Source organism: Odocoileus virginianus, chromosome 12 (genome assembly GCF_023699985.2).
Source record: "Odocoileus virginianus isolate 20LAN1187 ecotype Illinois chromosome 12, Ovbor_1.2, whole genome shotgun sequence".
In the NCBI taxonomy this organism is placed as follows: Eukaryota; Metazoa; Chordata; class Mammalia; order Artiodactyla; family Cervidae; genus Odocoileus; species Odocoileus virginianus.
The window spans coordinates 51,277,622-51,298,414 of NC_069685.1; the positions used below are offsets into that span (position 1 = coordinate 51,277,622).

Below are 20,793 nucleotides of genomic sequence, written 5' to 3' on the forward strand. Positions count from 1 at the left end.
GGAAGGAGAACCATGTAACAACAGAACGCAGAGGCTGGAAGGGGTGAAGCTGCAAGCCAAGGAATGCTGAGGTTGGTGACCACCACCATAAGCTATGAAGAAGCAAGATTCCAAGGAGTGTGAATTTGTTGTCTCCTTGATTTCTCACGTCTAGCCTCCAGAACCATGAGATAACACATTTCTGTTGTTTAAGTCACCCAGTTTGTGGTATTTAACCCAGTGTGTAGTTAGGGCAGCCCTAGGGAACCAATACAGGTGTCATTTGAGCTAAGAAGAGAATGATGAGAAAAAGAAAACCAAGTGAAGAGCTACAGGGAAGAATATTTCATGCAAAAGCAGGAACTAAAAAACAGCGGCTGAAGAGGGGTGAGATAGGAGATATGTCTGGAAAGCTAGGCAGGGATAGAGCTTGTAGGACCAGGCGGGAGAGGGGATTCAATTAGCGATGAGGTGGCTGAGTCATTTGAATGACAGAAACAGCTGTCAGGCAAGTCACTCAGAGCCTTAGAGGGCAGGATCTAGGATGTATTAGTTGCAATAAATAATGACAATATGAGATGACAGGGCCCTCTCTGCGCTTCCCCGCCCCGACCGGCGACCTTGCTGGATGGTCAATGTCAGTTTTAGCATTTCAGGCCGTGGCTGGCTTCGGCTCCGTTAAGGCAACGCTCCCTCCCAGCAAACTCCTTCTTCCCTCCGACCCCAGACACCCCAAATACACACAATCTAGGTAAAATAAGCTCTACAAACGCGGTTTGCGGACAACTTCCCCATCCCAGCTAGGCATGAGAGATTCCGTAAGGGCCGAAGCATTTCTAAAGAGACACAGAGAGACCCAGCCAAGTCCCGCAAAGGTACAACAATTCCCCCCGCGGGCGCCTGGCGCGCGGGGGCGGGACCGGGGAGGCGCGTGCGCATGCGCAGGGGGCTGCCTCCCGGCGAGGGGGTGGGGCGGGCGCCGGGGCCGGGGCTGTGACGTCAGGTGCGCGCGTGGCTCGGGCTGCGCAGGAACAGCTGGTGCCTGGGAAGGCGGCCGGCCGGCGGACACGCGTGGGGTGCGGGCGGCTTGCCGCGCCACGCTGCGGGAGCAGCCGCCGCCGCCTCGCACCACTGCACCATGTCCGGCCAGCTGGAGCGTTGCGAGCGCGAGTGGCACGAGCTGGAGGGAGAATTTCAGGAACTGCAGGTAGGACCGGGCCACCTGGTCCCGAAACTCGAATGCCTGAAGTGCCGGGTATTCCCTTTCCTGCTTCCCCCAGCCCCGGCCGCGGGAACCATCAAGGCCCAGAGGTTGCCCCGGGCCAGGCCCTGCGGCGGAGGCGGGGCGGGGCGGATTGCCGGTGGTCTGCGTGGGCCAGCCCCCTCCCATCTTCCAGGACTTCAGTTTTTCATGCACTTGGGGCGCCGGGTGGAAGCCCCCCCATCCCCCTCGCCCTCTCACCGGCTCTTTGCCGCGCGCGCTTCCTTCGCTGCAGAAAGTTGATCTGTGACCTCTGAGGGGAAGTTCCAGGCATGTCCATGTGGGGGAGGCCGGAGGGACCAGGTATGTTCTGGGACTCAAAAGAGAAAGCCCAGCCCCTACCTCCTCAGAGGTCTCCCCTAACCCCACCGCCGCCCACCGGGTTTTGGCGGCTCCACTCCCCCTTTGCTGTGACGGGTCAGCCCTCTCCTCTGACGCTCCATTTTGGGAGATGTGCTTGGGAGCCATTCACCTTGAACCCGCAGGCTTTGCTTAGGGGTTAGAGACCCCTGACCTCAGCCTTTGGGGCTCCTGTATCCCGCCTCTGACGTTGCTGCAGGCCGAGTTTGGCGTCGTGGATGACATCTGTCACTTCTGACATCTGGGTTGCCTCCCAGTGATAGAGGCTGCTCCCAGCCCTCACCCTTGGCCCAGAGCCTTATGCTGGGTGGGGTGAGGTCGGGTGTAAGAGAGGCCCCTTGAAAGAACAGCATTGGCATTGCTGCTGCAGGGTCCCTGGCAGGAGGAGTTGTTCCTAATAGGAGGTTCACAGAGGCCTCAGCTGCCTATCCTGATGACTAGAGAGGTCTCTGGAAATCTTGGGGTTGGCTAAAAGAGATGCCTGGATCTTTTTATGGGAGATGGGGCTTTTCCCTCCCAGGCTACCGGATTGTGTTTGTTTTCCCCCAGAGTTGGGCTCTGTTTGCCTGAAATGACATGGAACACCCCCAGCCCACTTCTGCCTAATCTCAGCTGGGAGCAGTGACATTTTGCTTGTCCATGGAGCTCTTGTCTGCAGTTTGGTTAGCTTCTTACTGTGTCCAGAGTAGGGGAGGGAGGGGAGATGCGGAAGGGTGTCTGTGATGGGTCTTTCCAGAGCCATCTAGAGGGAAGATGGGTCATAGGCCCGGAAGAATAGAGAAGGGGTGCTGGGGAGACCAGGCAGGGAGAGGGGTGCTGTTTTAGGTGTGAGCAGAGAGTAAGGTACCAGAACTGGTTCCCAGGGGACCCTTCTGGCTCTCCTGCCATGGAGAAGAGTCAGCTACTTCTTTTTTTTTTTCCTCAGTATTTATCTTTATTTTGGCTGTGCCAAGTCTTAATTGCAGCACTCAGGATCTTCAGTCTTCGTTGCAGTATGTGGGGGATCTTTAGTTGTGGCTCGTGGGACCTAGTTCCCCGATCAGGGACTGAACCCAGGCCCCCTGCGTTGGGAGCGAGGAGTCTTAACCATTGGACCACCAGGGAAGTCCCCACTCAGCTGCTTCTCACCACTTTGTCCTGCTGGGCTCTCGGTTATGTCCAACTGTGGAGCCATGGAGGGTGTTAGGGTCGGGCGTGAGAGAAGAGTTTTGCTGTGTGGAGCTTTTGTTGTTCATAATTCCTTTCCTCGACCCTGCTTTCAGCTAGAAGGAAGAGTCTTAACTCTTCAGAGCTATACAATTAATGCAATTAACAGCAATTAGATAGCTAGTCTTGGCAGGCAGAGGTTGCAAAGGAGACGTTTGATTTGTTGTTATGTTCTCACTTGGTGTCTCTGGGGCTCAAGTGTGTGGGGGACAGAGAGGAATTGGAAATGAATCCTGGATTGTGTCCCCTGGTACACAGCAAGGGTTGTAGAAGAACTGACTGGGGGTAGAAACCGTGATGTCCCGCGCTCAGGTCTTCAGCATTGGGGCAAGTGGAATGGACTAGGTTCGACTTCTTATCCCTCCCCTCACCCCCCATAATACACGTGAGAACTCCAAACTCCTGAGATGAACATCTCTGGAAATAGGCATGTAATAAGTAGAGTGTACATTGTCGTTGTGTGTGTGTTATGTGAACTTTCAAATATAAGACATTTGTCGGGGAGCAAGGAGGTCACAACAGGTATACAGGGTGGGGGGTCGGTGCTGACTGGAACTAAAAAGGTTAATGATAGGAAGGGTCTTTTTCTCCCATCAGAAAATCCCAGTCTATCTTACTTCACCTATATCTGCTTCAGAATCTGGGATTTGTGGGTTTTATGTTCGTATCTCTCTGATTGTCTTTCTTGGGATGATGTATAATATCTCTGTGTTTTACCTCTCCTTCCCTTTTGCCAGTGGAAGGAGGAAAGAGGAAATCTAATTTCAGACCCAATAGGATTTGAAAGATTTCTGGAATCCCCCACCAATCCCTAAAATGTCAAAATATCTGGGACTTTCTAGGGGAAAGGATCTTTGTTCTTTTGTCTGTGATTTACATCTGCCAGGGCCTCCCTGGACTCAGGGGCAAGGCTGAGTTGCTATGAGGACTTTGGTTTTGGCTAGTTGGGGTTTCGGGTGTGCTGGCTCATTGAGCATTAGTCTGAGACTGGCGCATGTTTGGCCCTGTGGCCTGTGGTGTGACCACAGAAGGTCACTTACAGACATGGTGGCAGGTGATTTAATGAGCCTTTCTTGTCTTAGCTCTTTGGAAACCTGACCTCATCCCTCTGCACCCAGGAAGGGGGTAACCCGAAAAGGCCTTTCCCTTACCCTGACCTCTCGGAAATACAGGGGCCTGGTAGGACATTACAGAGATTTTTGGGTTTTATTACCAATGAAAAGGGCATTCCTTTGGCTGCTGTGTATAGAATAGACATGAGGGGGACAGGCTGGAAGCAGGAAGATCAGTATTATTTAATTAAAACCATCTGAAATAGAGCCTGTTATACCCATCTTACAGAGTGAAAAATACACCCCGAAATATAAGTACTAGAGTCAGGTTTCAAATCCAGGCAGGTGAACATCAACGTTTATACTCTTCAAAAAATTTTTTTATTTATTTAGGCCATGCCTTGTGTCACACAGGATTGTAGTTCCCACACTAGGTATTGAACTGGTGCCCCCTGCATTGGGAGTGTGGCGTCTTAACCACTGGACTGCTGGGGAAGTCCCCAGAGTCTGTACTTTTAACCACTGCCCAAGGCAGGTCTGTGCCCTGGGTACTTTTGGTTCTCTCCCATCTTGCCTTACTTTCTAGGCCTCTTTTCCCCTAGAAGTGGGTTGTGTGGAAAGAACTCTGGACAAGGGAGTCAGAATTCTTGGGTTCAGGACTGAATTCTGCTGCTGTCTAGCATCTGACCTTTAGCAAGCTGCTTCTCTGAACTTGAGTTTCTTTATCTACCAAACAAAGGCTGACAGTAATAGCAGCAACAATAAGAACTAACTGTATGATACATGGATTATTCCATTTAATCTAAACAACAACCTGGCTTTATAGACGAGACTGAGGCTGAGAGATGTTATGTAACTTGAAATTCGTGGAGCCAGAATTTGACCCCAGGCCCGCTGTTTCCATCAGGTATTTTTGGGGTTGAGCTCCAAAAGTATCCTGAGACCCTTGACTTTAGAAGGAAACTTTTGGACTTTTGGGGACTAATTTTGTTTCTATGGTGCTTTAACATGAAGCATTAGTAAGGATTCTTAGTTGTAAGTGGCAGAAATCCAATTCAACCAGCTTTAAGCCAAAAAAATCAAAATAGTTTATTGGCTTATGGATTGGGAAGTCCAGTGGCAAATGGCTTCAGGCAGGGCTGGATCCAGGTTCTCCAATGATGTTTACGTGTGCATGTGTGTCTGTGTCCTCTCTGTCAGCTTCGTTCTCAACAGTCTCTCCCATGTTGTGGCAAAGATGAGCTTTGACAGCCCCAGGCTGACATCTACCAGCTGAGCAAACCTCAGAAACGAACATCTTTTCTCTGTAATTCTAGCTGGAGTTCCAGGGCTGACTCTCATTGGCCCTACCTGGGTCATGTGATTATCCCATAACCAGATCCTGAGTCACTGATTGGCTGGCTGGGTCTTGGTTAACATGTCTCCCCTGTTGCCCAGGACTGGGATGACTGCTGCTCAAACCACATGAAATAACAGTGGGAGAGGGGTGGTCCCATGAAGGAAAATCAAAGTACTGGTAGTAAAAAAAAAACAAAAACAGAGAAGGATGCCAGACAGCTATCTTTTTAGGAGTAATATTCTGGAAACAGTCTGTATCTGTGTTTCACCAACTGTGTTAAGTCACCTCCAAGGAGCTGCAGCAAGCTCACAGGGGCACTATGGGATAATTTAAATTTTCAAGAGAAAGACAATGACATCTGTCACGCACCACTTAAACTGCTAATGGAGTAGTTCACAGCTACACATTAGATTATGCTACATTCTTTTTGATGATGTCATATCTTTGTGAAGTTGGGTTTTTGGTGCTGATTAAAATCAAGTACTATGTGAAAATCAATTTAGAACAAGAAATGAGGGTGACAGTGTCCAATCTATTCCTCAGGTTTGAGAATTTGTGCAGAGCCTGACAGGCATCAGTTGAGTTCAGTTCAGTCGCTCAGTTGTGTCTGATTCTGACAGGCATACACATCCATAAATAATTTTGGTTACTTCAAAATGAAACAAAAATACCCTTGTCAATTTCTGCATATTCTCTTTTCTCCAAGAGGCTACTGAGTTGTTAGGACATAGATACTTTTCAATTATTTGGCTTCCTTAGTGGCTCAGAGGGTAAAGATTCTGCCTGCAATGTGGGAGACCCAGGTTCGATCCCTAGGTCAGGAAGATCCCCTGGAGAAGGAAATGGCAACCCACTCCAGTATTCTTGCCTGGAGAATCCCCATGGGCAGAGGAGCCTGGCAGGCTACAGTCCGTGGGGTCACAAAGAGTTGGACATGACCGAATGACTTCACTTTCACTTCTTCTTCCAATTATTTGGCCTAAGGACCCTGTGAAAGAGACAATAAGGGTGTGGTAAACCAACAAAGTTAGGGAACCTTTGTTTTATATCCTCATTGTGTTGGTGGTTACACAACTGTATATATTTGCCAAAATTCATTAAATTGTACACCTGAAAATTGGTGAATTGGTATGTAAATTATGCCTATAAAGCTGATTTAAAAATACCAGCACATGGCCTGGTACGTATATCTCATGCCCTAACTCTTTCACAATTGAGGAAACTAAGATGTGGCAGATTCTACCCGTGAAATCAGTCTGAGTCTCAAGCCTAATCTCTTAATTTTTATGTCACTTGCCTCCCAAATGCCTGACATGCTTGCCTATACCTACACTTTCTGTTCCTATAACAGACATTACTAATTGATCCTGGCACATGACTCAGAATCTTTCCCAGTATAGAACTGATACAGTTTAGGTGAAGTCAACTTGTCATCTTTGTAGTGTTTCCACTGGCAGTGAGTCTTAGTTCAGTATACTCAGCATTCAGAAATCTTTGTTTGAAGAAGTTCCTTAGAAATAGAGCTATATAAATGCAATCTCTTGAAAACTTAGCACCAGCCCCAACTATCAGCCACCACATTTTTGTGGTGGCCATGACTCTGTGGCAATCTACTGGGTTGTCCACCAGCTTGCAGTGCTCCTAGGCCAGAGCCGTCTGAAAATGGCACATGATTCCATTCTGGCAATTTTTTTTTTTTTTTTTGGCCATGCCATATGGGAGCTTAGTTCCCCGATCAAGTATTAAACCCATTCCCACTGTAGTGACAGTACAGAGTCTTAACCACTGGACCACCAGGGAAGTCTCATTGCCATCAATTCTTGTAATAAATATTGACTCAGGTTTTGTGACTCAGTCAAGTTATGTTAAGAGGGCATTTCCAGATGTGTCACAACCGTGCTGGGACCTGGAATCATTAACCTCATCTTCCCACTGGGGCAGAGTTTGTGGCCTCAGCGGACAGGAGAGGTGGCAGATCTCCAAATCCTTCAATGGAAACTCAACTGTTTTTGTCTCCTGTACATGGCATAAAAGGAATGGCAATCAGATATGTGGAAAAGGAGCTATGGGCATCCCAGCTAACAGGGCCAATGTTAGTGTGTGTCTGTCTCTGATCTATCGTATATTTTTATAAGTAATACGTAGCCACATAGTTAAAAAATAGGAAATAGGAAATGTGTATAAGCATTCTGTAACAGCTAAAATCTGGAAACCTAACTGTCCATCAAGATGGATAATTCCACTGAACATCCGTAGAGTGTGGTATGAAGATCAGAATGAAGAAACTAGAACCATATGTATCAACATGGGTAAATGTTTTAAAGAGAAAAGCAATATTGAGTGAAAGGTTGCTAAGTGGGTATATATAGTATGACATGTATAATAAAGTTTAAAGCATTCAAAACAACACTTATGTTCTGCTTACTGATACATGTCTATACGGTACAAATTCAGACTTTTGCACGGGGGTGATATGGGTCAGATTGAGTAGAAGGGAGATTTGGGCAGGGCCCGATCAAGAAGCAAATGACTCTTCCTGATGGGTCTCTCTGAAAAGGGTTTAAGGACGAGGCTATTTACAGAGGTGTGGCAGTTTAAAGGGGTTTCCCTGGTGGCTCAGATAGCAAAGAATCTGCCTGCAGCGCGACAGACCCAGGTTCAATGCCTGAGTCAGAAAGATCCCCTAGAAAAGGGAATGGCTTCCCACTCCAGTATTCTTGCCTGGAGAATTCCATGGACAGAGGAGCCTGGTGGGCTACAGTCCATGTGGTTGCCAAGAGTTGGACACAACAAGGCCCCTGGAGTTGGGACCATCCTAATACTTAAGGGACAGAGGGAAGGGGCAGTCACCGGAGCTTGTTGCAGGGTAAGGAGAGCTGCAGGACTGGAGCTGTAGCATCAAAAGCCTAGTAAAGTGAGGAGGAGGCAGGGGAACCAATACTCCAGTCTGCCTCTCCTCCCGCCCCCAGTCTTCTGTCCTGGCATCCCATTGGCTAAGTAGGAGGCAGGGCAAGGGAGCCCAGGAGATGCAGTCCGTAGGGGTCAACCTCTCAGGGCACAGAGGAAGACAGGATTGATCTGGGGTGGGCTTGGGGGTGGAAATAACCAGCCTAGGGGTTCCTCTCGTTGGGGGCAGAGGATGGGAATGCTATGTAGGAAGAATATGTAGGGGCTTTCAACAATTTGTGCACTATTAGTTCTTAAACTGAGGGTGAGAAATGTGGGTATTAATGTTGTTTATTTTCTATTAATTAAAGGATTTTCTGTCTTTTTCAATATGCCTGAAATATTTCATAATCAAATGAGCAGGAGACCAAAAAGCTACCTAACAGTACCAAAAGGCTTATTCATAAAAATAGGCTCAATGGGACTTCCCTGAAGTCCAGTGATTAAGACTCAGCGCTTCCACTGCAGGGGGCATGGGTCCAACATCTGGTTGGGGAACTAAGATTCCACATACTGAGAGGTGTAGCTTAAATAAAACCCCCCAAAAAGACTCAGTCATTTATGTGATTATAACCATGCAAATTTCATTTACTGAAGAACTGAGCAGTATACAATGCTTGTACTTTCTCTTGGGGATTTTTATTACATTTATATAGTCAGCATTTGATTGTTTCCTGGCAGTGTTTGCCTTGTAACTATCCTTCCCCATCCCCCACCCCAAAGCTCTATCTTTAGGTATTTTATCAAGTGAGTCTCTCTTTCCTTTGCTGGGTCTTGAGCTAGACAGCTGGGGGTTGGGACTTGCTCTGAGCAGCAGAACAGAGTCCTTTCTTTCCCAGCTGCCTGTCTGCTCGGGTGCCCCCAGCACTCCGGGTTATTTTTGGAGGTAGCAACTTGCAGTGGGAGTCAGTCATGTGCTCTGTAAGCTGGTACTCCCTGCATTGTGTGCAGACACCTGACTCCCAGCTTTTGGTGAGTGTGCTCCTTTGCTTCAGTCCACTGCTGCCAAGTTTATTTTATTTACTTTAAATTATATTTCTTATTTATTTATTTGTTTGTCTGCGCTGAGTCTTACTTGCAGCATGCACCGTCTTTCAGTTGTAGCATATGGTATCTAATTCCCCGACCAGGGATTGAACCCTGGGCCCCTTGCATTGGGAGTGCAGAGTCTTAGCCACTAGACCACCAGGAAAGTCCCACTGCTGCCAAGTTTAGAAATAAAAATAGTGGTTTGGTATTTTGGCGTTTTCTTTGAAAGTTGGCAAACATACATGTACCATATGACCCAGCAGTTTCATTCCTAGGTATCTAACCAAGAGAAGTTGAAATATATATCTACTACCAAGACTTGTGCACGAATATGCATGGCAGCCTTATTCGTAATAGCCAAAGACTGGAAATAACCTAAATATCCAACAACTGGTAGATGAATAAACAAAATGCGGTATAAATGCTGAGGTGCAATAAAAAAGTGGATACATGCTGCAACAGAAATACATCTCAAAAACACTATTCTATGTGAAAGAAGCAGACACAAAACTGCATCTTATATGATTCCATTGATATGAAATACCCAGAAAAGACAAATCTATAGTGTCAGAAGGTGGGTTAGTTGCCAGGAGTGGGGAGGAAGGAAGAGTGGGGAGTAAGTGTGGACAAACACTAGAGACCTTATTGGGTGATGGAAAATTCTGAAACTGGACGTGGTAATAGTTGCACAACTTGATAAATGTATGAAAATCACTTAATTGTACACTTAAAATGAGAATTTTTTTGACATGTAAGTTATACCCCAATAAAGTTGTTAAAAAATAATGGTTTAGGTTCTTGCTTTGGTAGAAAAACACTCAGTTTGGTTGTTCAGAGACCTGCATTTTAAAGTGCCTGTTTAGTTACTGGCTTGATGAAGGATTTATCCGTCAAGCTCTTACGTTTTTGGCACCTTTACGATGACAGTGTCCAGGGCAAGAGCTTGGTAATGAGTCCAAGATTTATGGCTTCTCTTCTTACCTGGTGTGGTTAACTTTTCCCAGAAGGGAGGCTCTGTTCTTTGGCATATTAATCTAGATTCCGACCCCTGCTTCGTTTTTAAATTAGCTAATTAATTTTGACTGTACTGGGTCTTAGTTGTGGCATGTGGGATATTGTCTTCCTTTCTGCACGTGGGATCTGTAGTTGTGCCATGCAAACTCTTAATTGCAGCAAATGGGGTCTAGTTCCCTGCCTGGGGATCGAACCTGGACCCCCTGCATTGGAAGTGCAAAGTCTTAGTTAGTGGACCACCAGGGAAGTCCCTGACACTGGCCTCTTAAATGGAGACATTCAACCCAAATTGACAAAGCCAAACAGAGTAAAGTGGCATTTGTTCACTTACATTAATTAGGACCTCAAAGGTGTACCACCTTCAGATATAAGCTGATCCAGGAGCTTAAATGAAACCATCAGGGCTCAGTTTACCCCTCCATCCTGTTTTCCTCACAGTTGGGTTCATTTCCAGGCAGCTACTGGCAGCCCCATTAGCTCTGGGCTCATATCCTGCTACCTTCAAAATGAGTGGCAAAAAAGTTTCTTTTTTTCCCCCTTTTTTTCAACAGTTCTGATAAAAAGTCCCACAACTGAGTGTGACTGGTTTTGAATGCTTGTCCCTGAATCAACCAGCTGGGTCAAGAGGGTGATGTTTTGATTGGCCAGGCCTGGGTCATTTGCCCTGGAACCTGGGGCAAGGTCCACTCTGTTCCTAGCCAGATCTCACTGTCAGGGAGGGAGGATCTCCAAAGAAATTACAGGGAATTAACCAGAAAGGGAATAGCTGCTGAGCTGGCAAAAACAACAGAAGGCTTCCATCTGGCGACTAGTTGCGTTTAAGACCATAGGGGGCTGGTTGGTTGAAAGGCAGGATTGGCTTGCCTCTGTGTGGCTCACTCCTGGATAAAGCATCTCAAAGCACAGGCCCAGTTGAGGGTTTTCTGGAGATAGCCTCAGGAGTGGAGGGCAGGGTCTCTGAGGGAAGACAGGAATTGTGTTCCTCACCCCCCCACCCCCGCCCTCTCCCAGAAACACCGCAAAGAGTCCCAAGAGACAGCTGTTGTGAAATGGTTCAGCCTCTCTGTAAAATGATATGGCAGTTCTTTAAAAAAAAAATTAAGCCATGTGATTAATTACCATATGATCCAGAAATTCTGCTTCTGAACACACACACACACACACACACACACACACATCCCAAAGAATTAAAAGCAGGGACTCGAACAAATATTTGTACATCCATGTTCATAGAATATTATTCACAATATCCAAAAGGTGGAAGCAACCCAGGTATGCATCGACAGATGGGTGGATAAACTGTGGTATACACTTACCATGGGATATTGTTTAGCCTTAAAGAGGAAGGAGCTTCAGATACGTTCTGCAGTGTGGATGGACCTTGAAGACATTATGCTGTGTTTAAATGTCAGGCACAAAAATATAAATACTGTATGAGTCAACTTATATGAGGTACTTAGAGGAGTCAAATTCATAGAAGTAGAAAGCAGAGTGGAGAGGACTTCCCTGGTGGCACAGTGGGTGAGAAGCCACTTGCCAATACAGGAGACACGGGTTTGATCTCGGTTCTGGAAAGATCCCACAGGCCTCAGAGCAACTAAGCCCTCGAGTTGTAACTCCTGAGCCCACGAGCTGCAACTACTGAAGCCCACTTGCCTAGAACCCGTGCTCCATAACAAGAGAGGCCATCGCAATGAGAAGCCTGAGCACTGCAACGAAGAGTGGCCCCTGCTTGCCACAGTTAGAGAAAGCCTGGAAAGAGTGAAGACCCAGCATAGCCAAAAATAGAGAAAGAAGAAAATAGAGTGGTGGTAGTCAGGGGCTGAGGGGAACAGGAAGCTGAGTTACTGGGTGACAGGTTCAGAGTTTTAGTTGAGATGTTGAAAAAGTTCTGGAGATGGATGGCAAATAATGTGAACATATTTGATGTCACGGAGTTGTACACATAAAATGGTTAAGGTGGTAAGTTTTATGTGTATTTTGTTGCAATTAGAAAAATGTTAATGATTAACATGGTAAGTTTTGTATATATTTCACCACAGTTGAAGAAAGACTGAGAGACAACTGTCTGGAAAAAGGACAGGATCCAAGAAATGATAATCTTCGCCGCTGCTTGTGTGACTGGCACAGGATGAAATCAGCAGAGGCGGGGCGTGGGTGAGGAGTGCCCTGGGAACAGAGAGTGTGTCTCTATAAGGGCCTGTTTCCACTTCATGTTGTCCTCGAGGCTGACAAATGCTGAGCCTGGAGCTGAGGACAGGGTGGACAGGAGGTGTGGTCTCCAGTATCAGATCTCCCCTAGGAAGTGGCTCTAGCCAATGGCAGAGAGAAAGAGTGTTAGGAGTCAGGAATGACCGTATGTGCCTGGGGACACAATTAGGAGAAGGGCCATGGACTTCAGTCTAATGTTTTAAGAGTGGGCAGAAAATACCACCAGTGGAGCATTATTGTTGTTTAGTTGCTAAGTTGTGTCTGACTCTTTGCAACCCCATGGACTGCAGTACACCAGGCTTCCCTGTCCTTCACTATCTCCCAGAGTTTGCTCAAACTCATTTTCATTGAGTCAGTGATGCCATCCAACCATGTTATCCTCTGTTGCCCCCTTCTCCTCCTGCCTTCAATCTTTCCTAGCATCAGGGTCTTTTCCAATGAGACAGCTCTTCACATCAGGTGGCCAAAGTATTGGAGCTTCAACATTGGGTGAAGTATGGAGCATTGCATGTGTGTGTGCTAAGTAGCTTCAGCCATGTCTGACTCTGTGCAACCCTATGGACTGTAGCCTGCCAGGCTCCTTTGTCCATGGGATTCTCCAGGCAAGAATCCTGGAGTGGGTTGCCATTTCCTTCTTCAGGGGATCTTCCCGACCCAGGGATCGAAGCCGCATCTCTTAGGTCTACCTGCATTGGCAGGCGGGTTCTTTTACCAGTACACCACCTGGGAAGCCCATGCAGGCATTAGGAAGCGCCTTTAAGAAAGTCAGTGGGGGTAGCACTGAGTGTTGGTGAAGTGTGGGCAGCTGTCGTATGCTGTGGGTGGGAGCATAAATTGGCACAGCCACTCTGTGGGCAGTTTGCCAAGATAGGTTAAAAGTAAAAACAAGCCTGTACCCTATGACCCAGCAATTCCGCTTCTCTTCCCCAGAGACACTTGTGTGTGTGCCCAAGGAGACTGTGCAAGGATATTAATCATTGTTGCATTGTTGGTTATTGTCAGAGACTGGAAACAACCTAAGTATCCAGTGATAGGAAAATGGCTGAATAAGCTGTTATATGTTCATAGCATGAAGTACTGAACAGGACTGAAAATGAAGCACATCTATATATTCTTCCTTTTTTCTTCTTCTTTTTAATTAATTAATTTGGCTCTGCCAGTCCTAGTTGTGGCATGCAGGATCTTTGATCTTTGTTGTGGCCTGTGAAGTCTTAGTTGTGGCATGTGGGATCTAGTTCCCTGGACCCCGGATCAAACCTGGGCCCCCTGTGTTGAGGGTGTGGAGTCTTAGCCACTGGACCACCAGGGAAGTCCCTATCTATGTATTCTTGTGTGGGTAGATCTATAAGACATATTATTGAGTGAGAAAAGAAGCTTGTGAAATCATATCTATATTCTGATACTGTTAGTATATTTTAAAAAATCAAAAGTGTGTGCTTTAGGGTAAAAGCTATGCTGCTGTAGCAAGAGACCCCCTAATAAAATGGTTTAAATGAGAGAGCTTCTTCCTTTCTCACATAGTAGTTCAGACGGGTGCTGAGTGTTCCAGTTATCCATTGGCATAAAGCAACAGTAATTGCATTTTGCTCAAGGATTCTGGGAGTCAGGAATTTAGGCAGGGCATGGTGGGGATGGCTTGACTGTGTTCCACGAGGTCAGAGGCCTTAGCTGGAAAGATGCAAATGGTTGGGGCTGGAATTATCTGGAGGTTTCTTGACCCTCATATCTGCCTGAACTGAATGACAAGAAGATTTATCTTAGTTGTGGCTGTTGATCAGACTGCCGTCATGTGGCTTCTCTGTGTGGTTAGGGTTTCCACGCAGCATGGTGGCCTCAGTCATGGAACTTTTTGTTCCAGAAGCTAGTGTTCCAGCAAATAAGGTGCAAACCCTTTGGCCCTCTGTGAGTTTTTCTCAGAAATGGTATAGTGTCAGTTCTGCCATTTTTAAAAAATTGAGATAAAGTTGACATATTATATGTGTTAGGTATATAATATAGTGATTCGCAATTTTAAAGGTTATATTTTATTTATGATAAAATGTTGGCTATATTCCCTGTGCTGTACAGTATATCCTTATAGCTTGTTTATTTTATGCAGAGTAGTTTGTATCTCAATCCCCCTACCCCTGTATTGCCCCCTCCCCTTTTTCTTCCCCCTCTGGTAACCACTAGTTTGTTTTTTGTGAGCCTTTCTTTTGTGTTATATTCACTAGTTTTTTGTATTTTTTTGTATTCCACATACAAGTGATATCATATAGCATTTCTCTTTCTCTGTCTGACATATTACTAAGCATAATGCGCTCCAAGTCCATCAATGGCAAAAATGTTATTCTTTTTTTATGGCTGCATAGAATTCCTCTGTGTGTGTGTGTGTGTGTGTGTGTGTGTGTGTGTGTGTACCACATCTTTATCCATTCATCTGCTGATGGACATTTAGGTTACTTTCGTATCTTGGCTATTATAAATAATGCTGCTATGAACATTGAGGTGCATGTATCTTTTTGAGTTAGTGTTTTCATTTCCTTCAGATACAAACCCAGGAGTGGAAGTGCTGGATCATATGGTAGGTCTATTTTTAGTTTTTTGAGGAACCTCCATACTGTTTCCACAGTGGCTGCACCAATTTACATTCCCACCAACAGTGTGCAGAAAAGGTTCCCTTTCCTCCACATCCTTGCCAGCATTTGTTATTTGAGGTCTTTTCAATGATAGCCATTCTGACAGGTGTGAGGTGATATCTCCCTGTGGTTTTGATTCGCATTTCCTTGATGATTAGTGATGTTGAGCATCTTTTCATGTGCCTGTTGGCCATCTGTATGGCTTCTTTAGAAAAATGTCTATTCAGATCTTCTGTCCATTTTTTAATTGGACTGTTTGTTTTGGGGGGGGTACTTCTGACATATTTTATTGGTCAGACCAGCCACAAGCCTACTTGCATTTAAGGAGACTGAAAAGAGATACCACTCCTCTATGTGAGGAGTGCTAAAGGACTGGTGGTCATGTTTTAACAGGTTGGTTTGGCTGAACAGGGCACTGTGGGCTTTGTCATTTGTACCATGTAGCTTCCACTTCCAGTTTCTAGGTAACTGGATCCATTGTTGCCATATGCCAGCCAGGGAAAGAAAGAGTGGAGGGCAAACCGTTACTTAGAAAAATGTGGTTGCCTTGACATGTGAAAACTGAATAGCTAGAAATAGCAGGTGTAGTGGTTAAAAAAAAAATGTAGTTCAGAGCTTACATCACTTCTGCTTGCAACCCATTGGCTAACACTTGGTTGTATTCCTACACTTAGCTGCAAAAGAGGCTGGGAAGTGTCTGTAGCTGGACAGCCATGTGCTGGCTATGTCTTGATGGGGTCCTGTTATTAAAAGGAAGCCAAGGAGGACTTCTCTGGGGGTCCAGTGGTTGACTCTCTGCTCCCAATGTAGGGGATACAGGTTTGATTCCTGAGTGGGGAACTAAGATCCTACATGCCTCATGTGCCACATGGTGTGGGGCTAAAAAACAGAAAACTGAGATGTAATAAATACTCAAAACTCATTATTTAAAAAAAGGAAACAAAGGGGAATAAGTATTAGGGACAATTAGTTTTTGCAACAGTGAACGTTTTTCTCATATATGTTAAGTGTGTGTGTATATATATATATATATATATATATATATATATATATAGGTCTATGTGGAACAAAGAAATACATAGATACATAGAATACAGTCTAGAAGAAACTGGTAACAGTGGTTACCCCTGGAGAAGGGGGAGAAGACAGGATAGGGGTTTATTCAAAGTCAACTCTAGCTGTAGCTGTAGTGTTTTAATGTTTAACAAGGATAATGTCCTTATGTTTACTTGTAAAATTAAATATTAATTCAAACTGAAGAGGGCCTGGTGAGCATCTGTCTGTTGATGTTGCAGTCTGGATCTTATCTCACTGTACGGGGGCCTGACACCAAAGAGTGCCAGGAGGTGGTGTGGTGTTTTACCTTCCATTGCTGGAGACTCCAAATCCAAAGGCTTCACTTTCTCAAAGGCTGTGTAGTTGGGGGTCTCTTTGCGCCCATCCTCTATGTCCGGTTCTGGAGAGTTGCCTTTCTTACCCACAGACACTGGTTGAACATTGAGGACTGTTTTGGCGCCGAAGCCTCTTTCTGTACAGACTATTCATTCATTACAGGTAGGAAGCTGGTCACTGTGCAGTGGAGAATGGTGGCAGATGGCCACCATTTCTCCCAAGCAATCAGAGTTAACATTACAGACTCCACGTCCCTTCTCATGGGAGACGCTGAGGACCCAATGTCACTTGAGTGGCATGTCTGTTCCAGATGCATATTCAGAATTCAATCATGAGGAAATATCAGACAAACCAAAGCAGAGGGACATTCTCCAAAACAACTGGATTGAACACTTTAGAAATGCTGATATTCCCAAGATAGAAGTTGAGGAGCTGGTCTAGATTAAAGGAGACCAAAGAGATATGAACAACAATACAACGCATAAGATGGAATTGGGCCCAGGGTCTAGGGAGAAATTGCCATCCAGAGATAGTTCGCAGGACTTCCCTGGTGGGCCAGTGGTTAAGAATCCGCCTGCCAATGCAGGGGATACAGGTTTGATCCCTGGTATGGGAAGGTCCCATACGCCAAGGAGCATCTAAGCCCGCATGCCATAACTACTGAGCCCGTGCTCTAGAACCCAGGCTCCACAACAAGAGAAGCCACCGCAATGAGAAACACGAGCATTGCAACTAGAGAGTAGCTCCTGCTTGTAGCAACTAGGGAAAGCCTTCATGCAGCAACCAAGACCCCGCACAGCCATAAATAAATAATAATAAAAATTTAAAAAAGAGAGTTCACATCCAAACTTGAATTTGGATGGTATTTGAGGTCACAGTACTGTATTGTATCAAAGTAACATTTTCTATATTTGATAGTATAAGAGAATGTCATGTCCTTAGGAAATATGCATTGATGTATTTAGGAGTAAAGAAGCCTATTGTCTACAAGTAACTCCCAAATGATTTAGAACAGAAATAGACTCTTGACAAAAAGGCCAAGTAGTGAGGATTCTGGGCTTTGCGGGCCATGTGGTCTCTGTCACAACTGCTCTTGCTCCGTTGTTGTGGTGCCACAGATGATACATAAATGAATGGGCATGGCTGTGCTCCAGTGAAATGGATATTTATTCATGGATTCCAGAGTTTCAATTTCATATATGTTTTACATGTCACAAAATATTCTTCTTTTGATCTTTTGCAACGAGACAAAAATCATTTCTAGCTTACTGCCTGTACAAAATCAGGTGGCCAGATTTGGCTGGTGGGTTTACTGATGCCTGATACAGATAAAGAACACACACAGTACACATAAACACATGCACACACACACACACACACACGAGAAGAAAGCAAATATGTCATAATGCTAATAGTTAGTGAATCTGGGCAAAAGGTGTAGGGGAGTTCTTTGCACTCTTACAATTCTTTCAGAAGTGTGAGATTATTTAAAAATTAAAAGCTAAATTTTAAAAAATGAGGCACAGTTTTCCTCTCTGGGGGCTCAGGAAGGAGAGAATGAGGAAACTGTAAATCTGGGGACTGAGCCCTCTAAACTGGGGGCCAAAGGAGATATGCTCAGAGCATTCTTCCATGTTACTCCTAAGTGTTATCTATTCACTTCATTGCCTTCATTTTTTTCTTACTTTTGGGCTTAACTTTCATATCTAGGAACCTGCTTGGCAGACATGAGAGTTTAGGCTATGGGCATCACTGCCCATCCCTTTTTCCTCTCTCTCTGCTAAAACAGTTCTCTACCACCCAAGCAAACAGCCACTTTAAATATGGCCATTGGATTATTGTTTTTAATTTTATGGTCCCTGCACCCTCATATTGTTTTCTCCAGATTGTTGGTGTTTGTCTTAGATTATCAGGACTCTGGAGGAAACTAGTTGTTTCCCTGCAAAGGGCAGTACCCAGAGGGAGGTGTGCTGTGGCAGTAATGTTGAGAAGATACTGTGTTCCATTTTCCCTGCCTTGGGGAGCTCTGTCTTGTATTTCCTTTGGTCTTGTGGTCCTGAATGGTTATTTCCAAGAGTAAGATACTGAGTGTATTGGAGTGGCTGTGCCTGGGATAAGGAGGGTTGACTTAAAGGGAGGAGGTATGTCTTTTCTTAATTGTCTTAGCAAGAGCTGTCTTCATTGCCAAGATCAGAAACCCGACCCAAACTGGACTAACCAGAAAGGAATTTATTAATTCCTATAACTAAGAGTGTTAGCATTGCATTCAGACTTGGTTAGATTCAAGTGCCGAAATGATGTTATAAGAATGCTGTCTCTTACCGTGTCCCAATTCTGTTTTCCTGTTTGGCTTCATTCTTCTTTTAAAAAAATTGTTTATTTATTTGGCTTCCTCAGGTCTTAGTTATGGCACATGGGATCTTCGATCTTCGTTGTGACATGGGGATCTTTAGTTGCGGCAGTTGCAGCATGTGGGATCTAGTTTCCTGACCAGGGATCGAACCCCAGCCCCCTGCATTGGGAGCATGGAGTCTTAGCCACTGGACCCCCGGGGAAGTTCCTGGCTTCATTCTTAGGCAGAGTCTCCACACTCAACAGCCCCAGGTTGAGTACCTTCTACCTTCTACCAGATTAACAAACCCAGGAGAAAGAGGGCATCTCTAAATTAATACTTGTAGGTGAAGTCCCAGAGCTGACTCCCATTGACTCAGTTTGAGCCATGCATCCCTGTATGAACCAATCAGTTGCTGGGGGGATTGGAGAAATACTGATTGGCCAGGCCTGGGTCACATGACCTCCCTTGACATGGGCACTGTTAGCTCTGCTCAAACCACCTGGACCAAGAATTGACAAGAGGTGGCTGGCCCCTCAAAGGCATGTTTGGTTTCTGTTCCCATCAGGAAAGACAGAACCTGCACAGAAAAAAAACAGCAGTTCCTTATTACACTAGTGCTGCCTTCCCCAAATCCAGTCCCAGTTTTATGTTAGATCTTTGATAGGTGTACTTGTATCATCTTAACTGTCAAACTGGATTCTATAGTCACAAAGAGCTGACTCATTGGAAAAGACCTTGATGCTGGGAAAGACTGAAGGCAAAAGGAGAAGGGGGCAGCAGAAGATGACACGGTAGCATCACTGAATGAATTTGAGCAAACTCTGGGATATAATGAAGGACAGGGAGGCCTGGCGTGCTGTAGTTCATGGGGTCAAAAAAAGTCAAGTCAGACATGGGACTTAGCGACTGAACAATACCATACTCCAACATAAGCAGACTGAAAAATAACCCCTTTATATTCTCCTGCACACTCTGCTTTTCTTTCCCTCAGGAAACTCACAGGATCTACAAGCAGAAGTTGGAGGAACTGAATGCACTCCAGACTTCGTGTAGCAGCTCCATCAACAAGCAGAAGACCCGACTGAAGGACCTGAAACTCACACTCCAGAGGTAGGCGGGCTGCAACTCAGAGGCCCCCCTGGCTTTTAGGGACAGAATCTGAACTCAAAACCAGCTTGAGCCGAGAATGGAAATTTTAATGGAAAAAAACCAGAAGTGACTTCAAGCATCATTGGATCCAGGGGGGGTCAAAGGGTGTTTTTAGGAATTTGGTTTTTTTCCTCTCAATTCTGCCTTCCTCTAGATTGGCTTCACTCTGTGGCTGAGAGGGTCATTGAGATAGCCACCAGCAGTGCCAGGCTGTTATCCTCTTAGCCTTTCTTCCTATTGGCTTGGCCACCCCAGCAGAATGAGAACTTGTCTTTCAGCACAAGTGCTGGGTGTGAGTCTCATCGGCTGGAACTGATCATGTGACCATCTGTGAACCAATCATCGAGACTCAGTTTATATAAGACTTGGGGGCTTCCCTGGTGACTCAAATGGTAAAGAATCTTCCTGCGGTTCAGGAGACCTGGGTTAGGAAAATCTCTTGGAGAAGGAAATGGCAACCCACTCCAGTATTCTTGTCCGGAGAATTCCATGGACAGAAGAGCCTGGCAGACTACAATCCATGGGGTTGCAAAGAGTTGGACACGACTGAGTGACTAACACTTATATAAGACTTGGTCCTATGCTCAGTTTATGGACCTGGGGGATGGGACAGCTCTACTTGAACTACTTGGGAGGGGGAAGAGGATGAGGCATAGTTCCCACAGGAAAGTTGTTATGAGAAGTCCTGTTGGGCAGGTAAATAGCAAGTATCCTTCTCTCCAGGCAAAGGGAGTTCACCCCACCAGGTCTCTGGTGTAGGGGGTGAGAGGTGTGGCATGCCTGGTGGGGATATACTTGAGCTTACAACCTAGTTCATTTCCTAAGGCCAGGATCACCTGTTCACTTCCTAGTCCCATGTCTTTATGGTTTGGAAAGTGCTGTCATTCCCTGCAAGTGAAGGA

At 45.6% G+C, this 20,793-nt stretch overlaps 1 protein-coding gene and 1 long non-coding RNA gene across 3 annotated transcripts in view; one reads left to right on the forward strand and one right to left on the reverse strand.

Moving 5' to 3' along the window:
- The first annotated feature begins 988 nt into the window (after positions 1-988).
- TMEM120B (transmembrane protein 120B) overlaps positions 989-20,793 on the forward strand; it is a 41,816-nt gene continuing 22,011 nt past the window's right edge. The window contains exons 1-2 of one of the 2 annotated variants that reach the window (XM_070475244.1): positions 989-1,186; positions 19,734-19,852. In XM_070475244.1, coding sequence (XP_070331345.1) covers positions 1,118-1,186; positions 19,734-19,852 — 188 coding nt within the window. In that variant the 5' untranslated portion in view covers positions 989-1,117. The remainder of the gene's footprint in view (positions 1,187-19,733; positions 19,853-20,793) is intronic. The other variant, XM_020882612.2, reaches the window with a different exon arrangement.
- Positions 4,231-10,763, reverse strand: LOC139037713 (uncharacterized). The gene is made up of 2 exons (XR_011490551.1): positions 10,518-10,763; positions 4,231-6,185 (listed from the first exon to the last, which is right to left on the reverse strand). It is a non-coding gene; the product is annotated as an uncharacterized lncRNA (long non-coding RNA).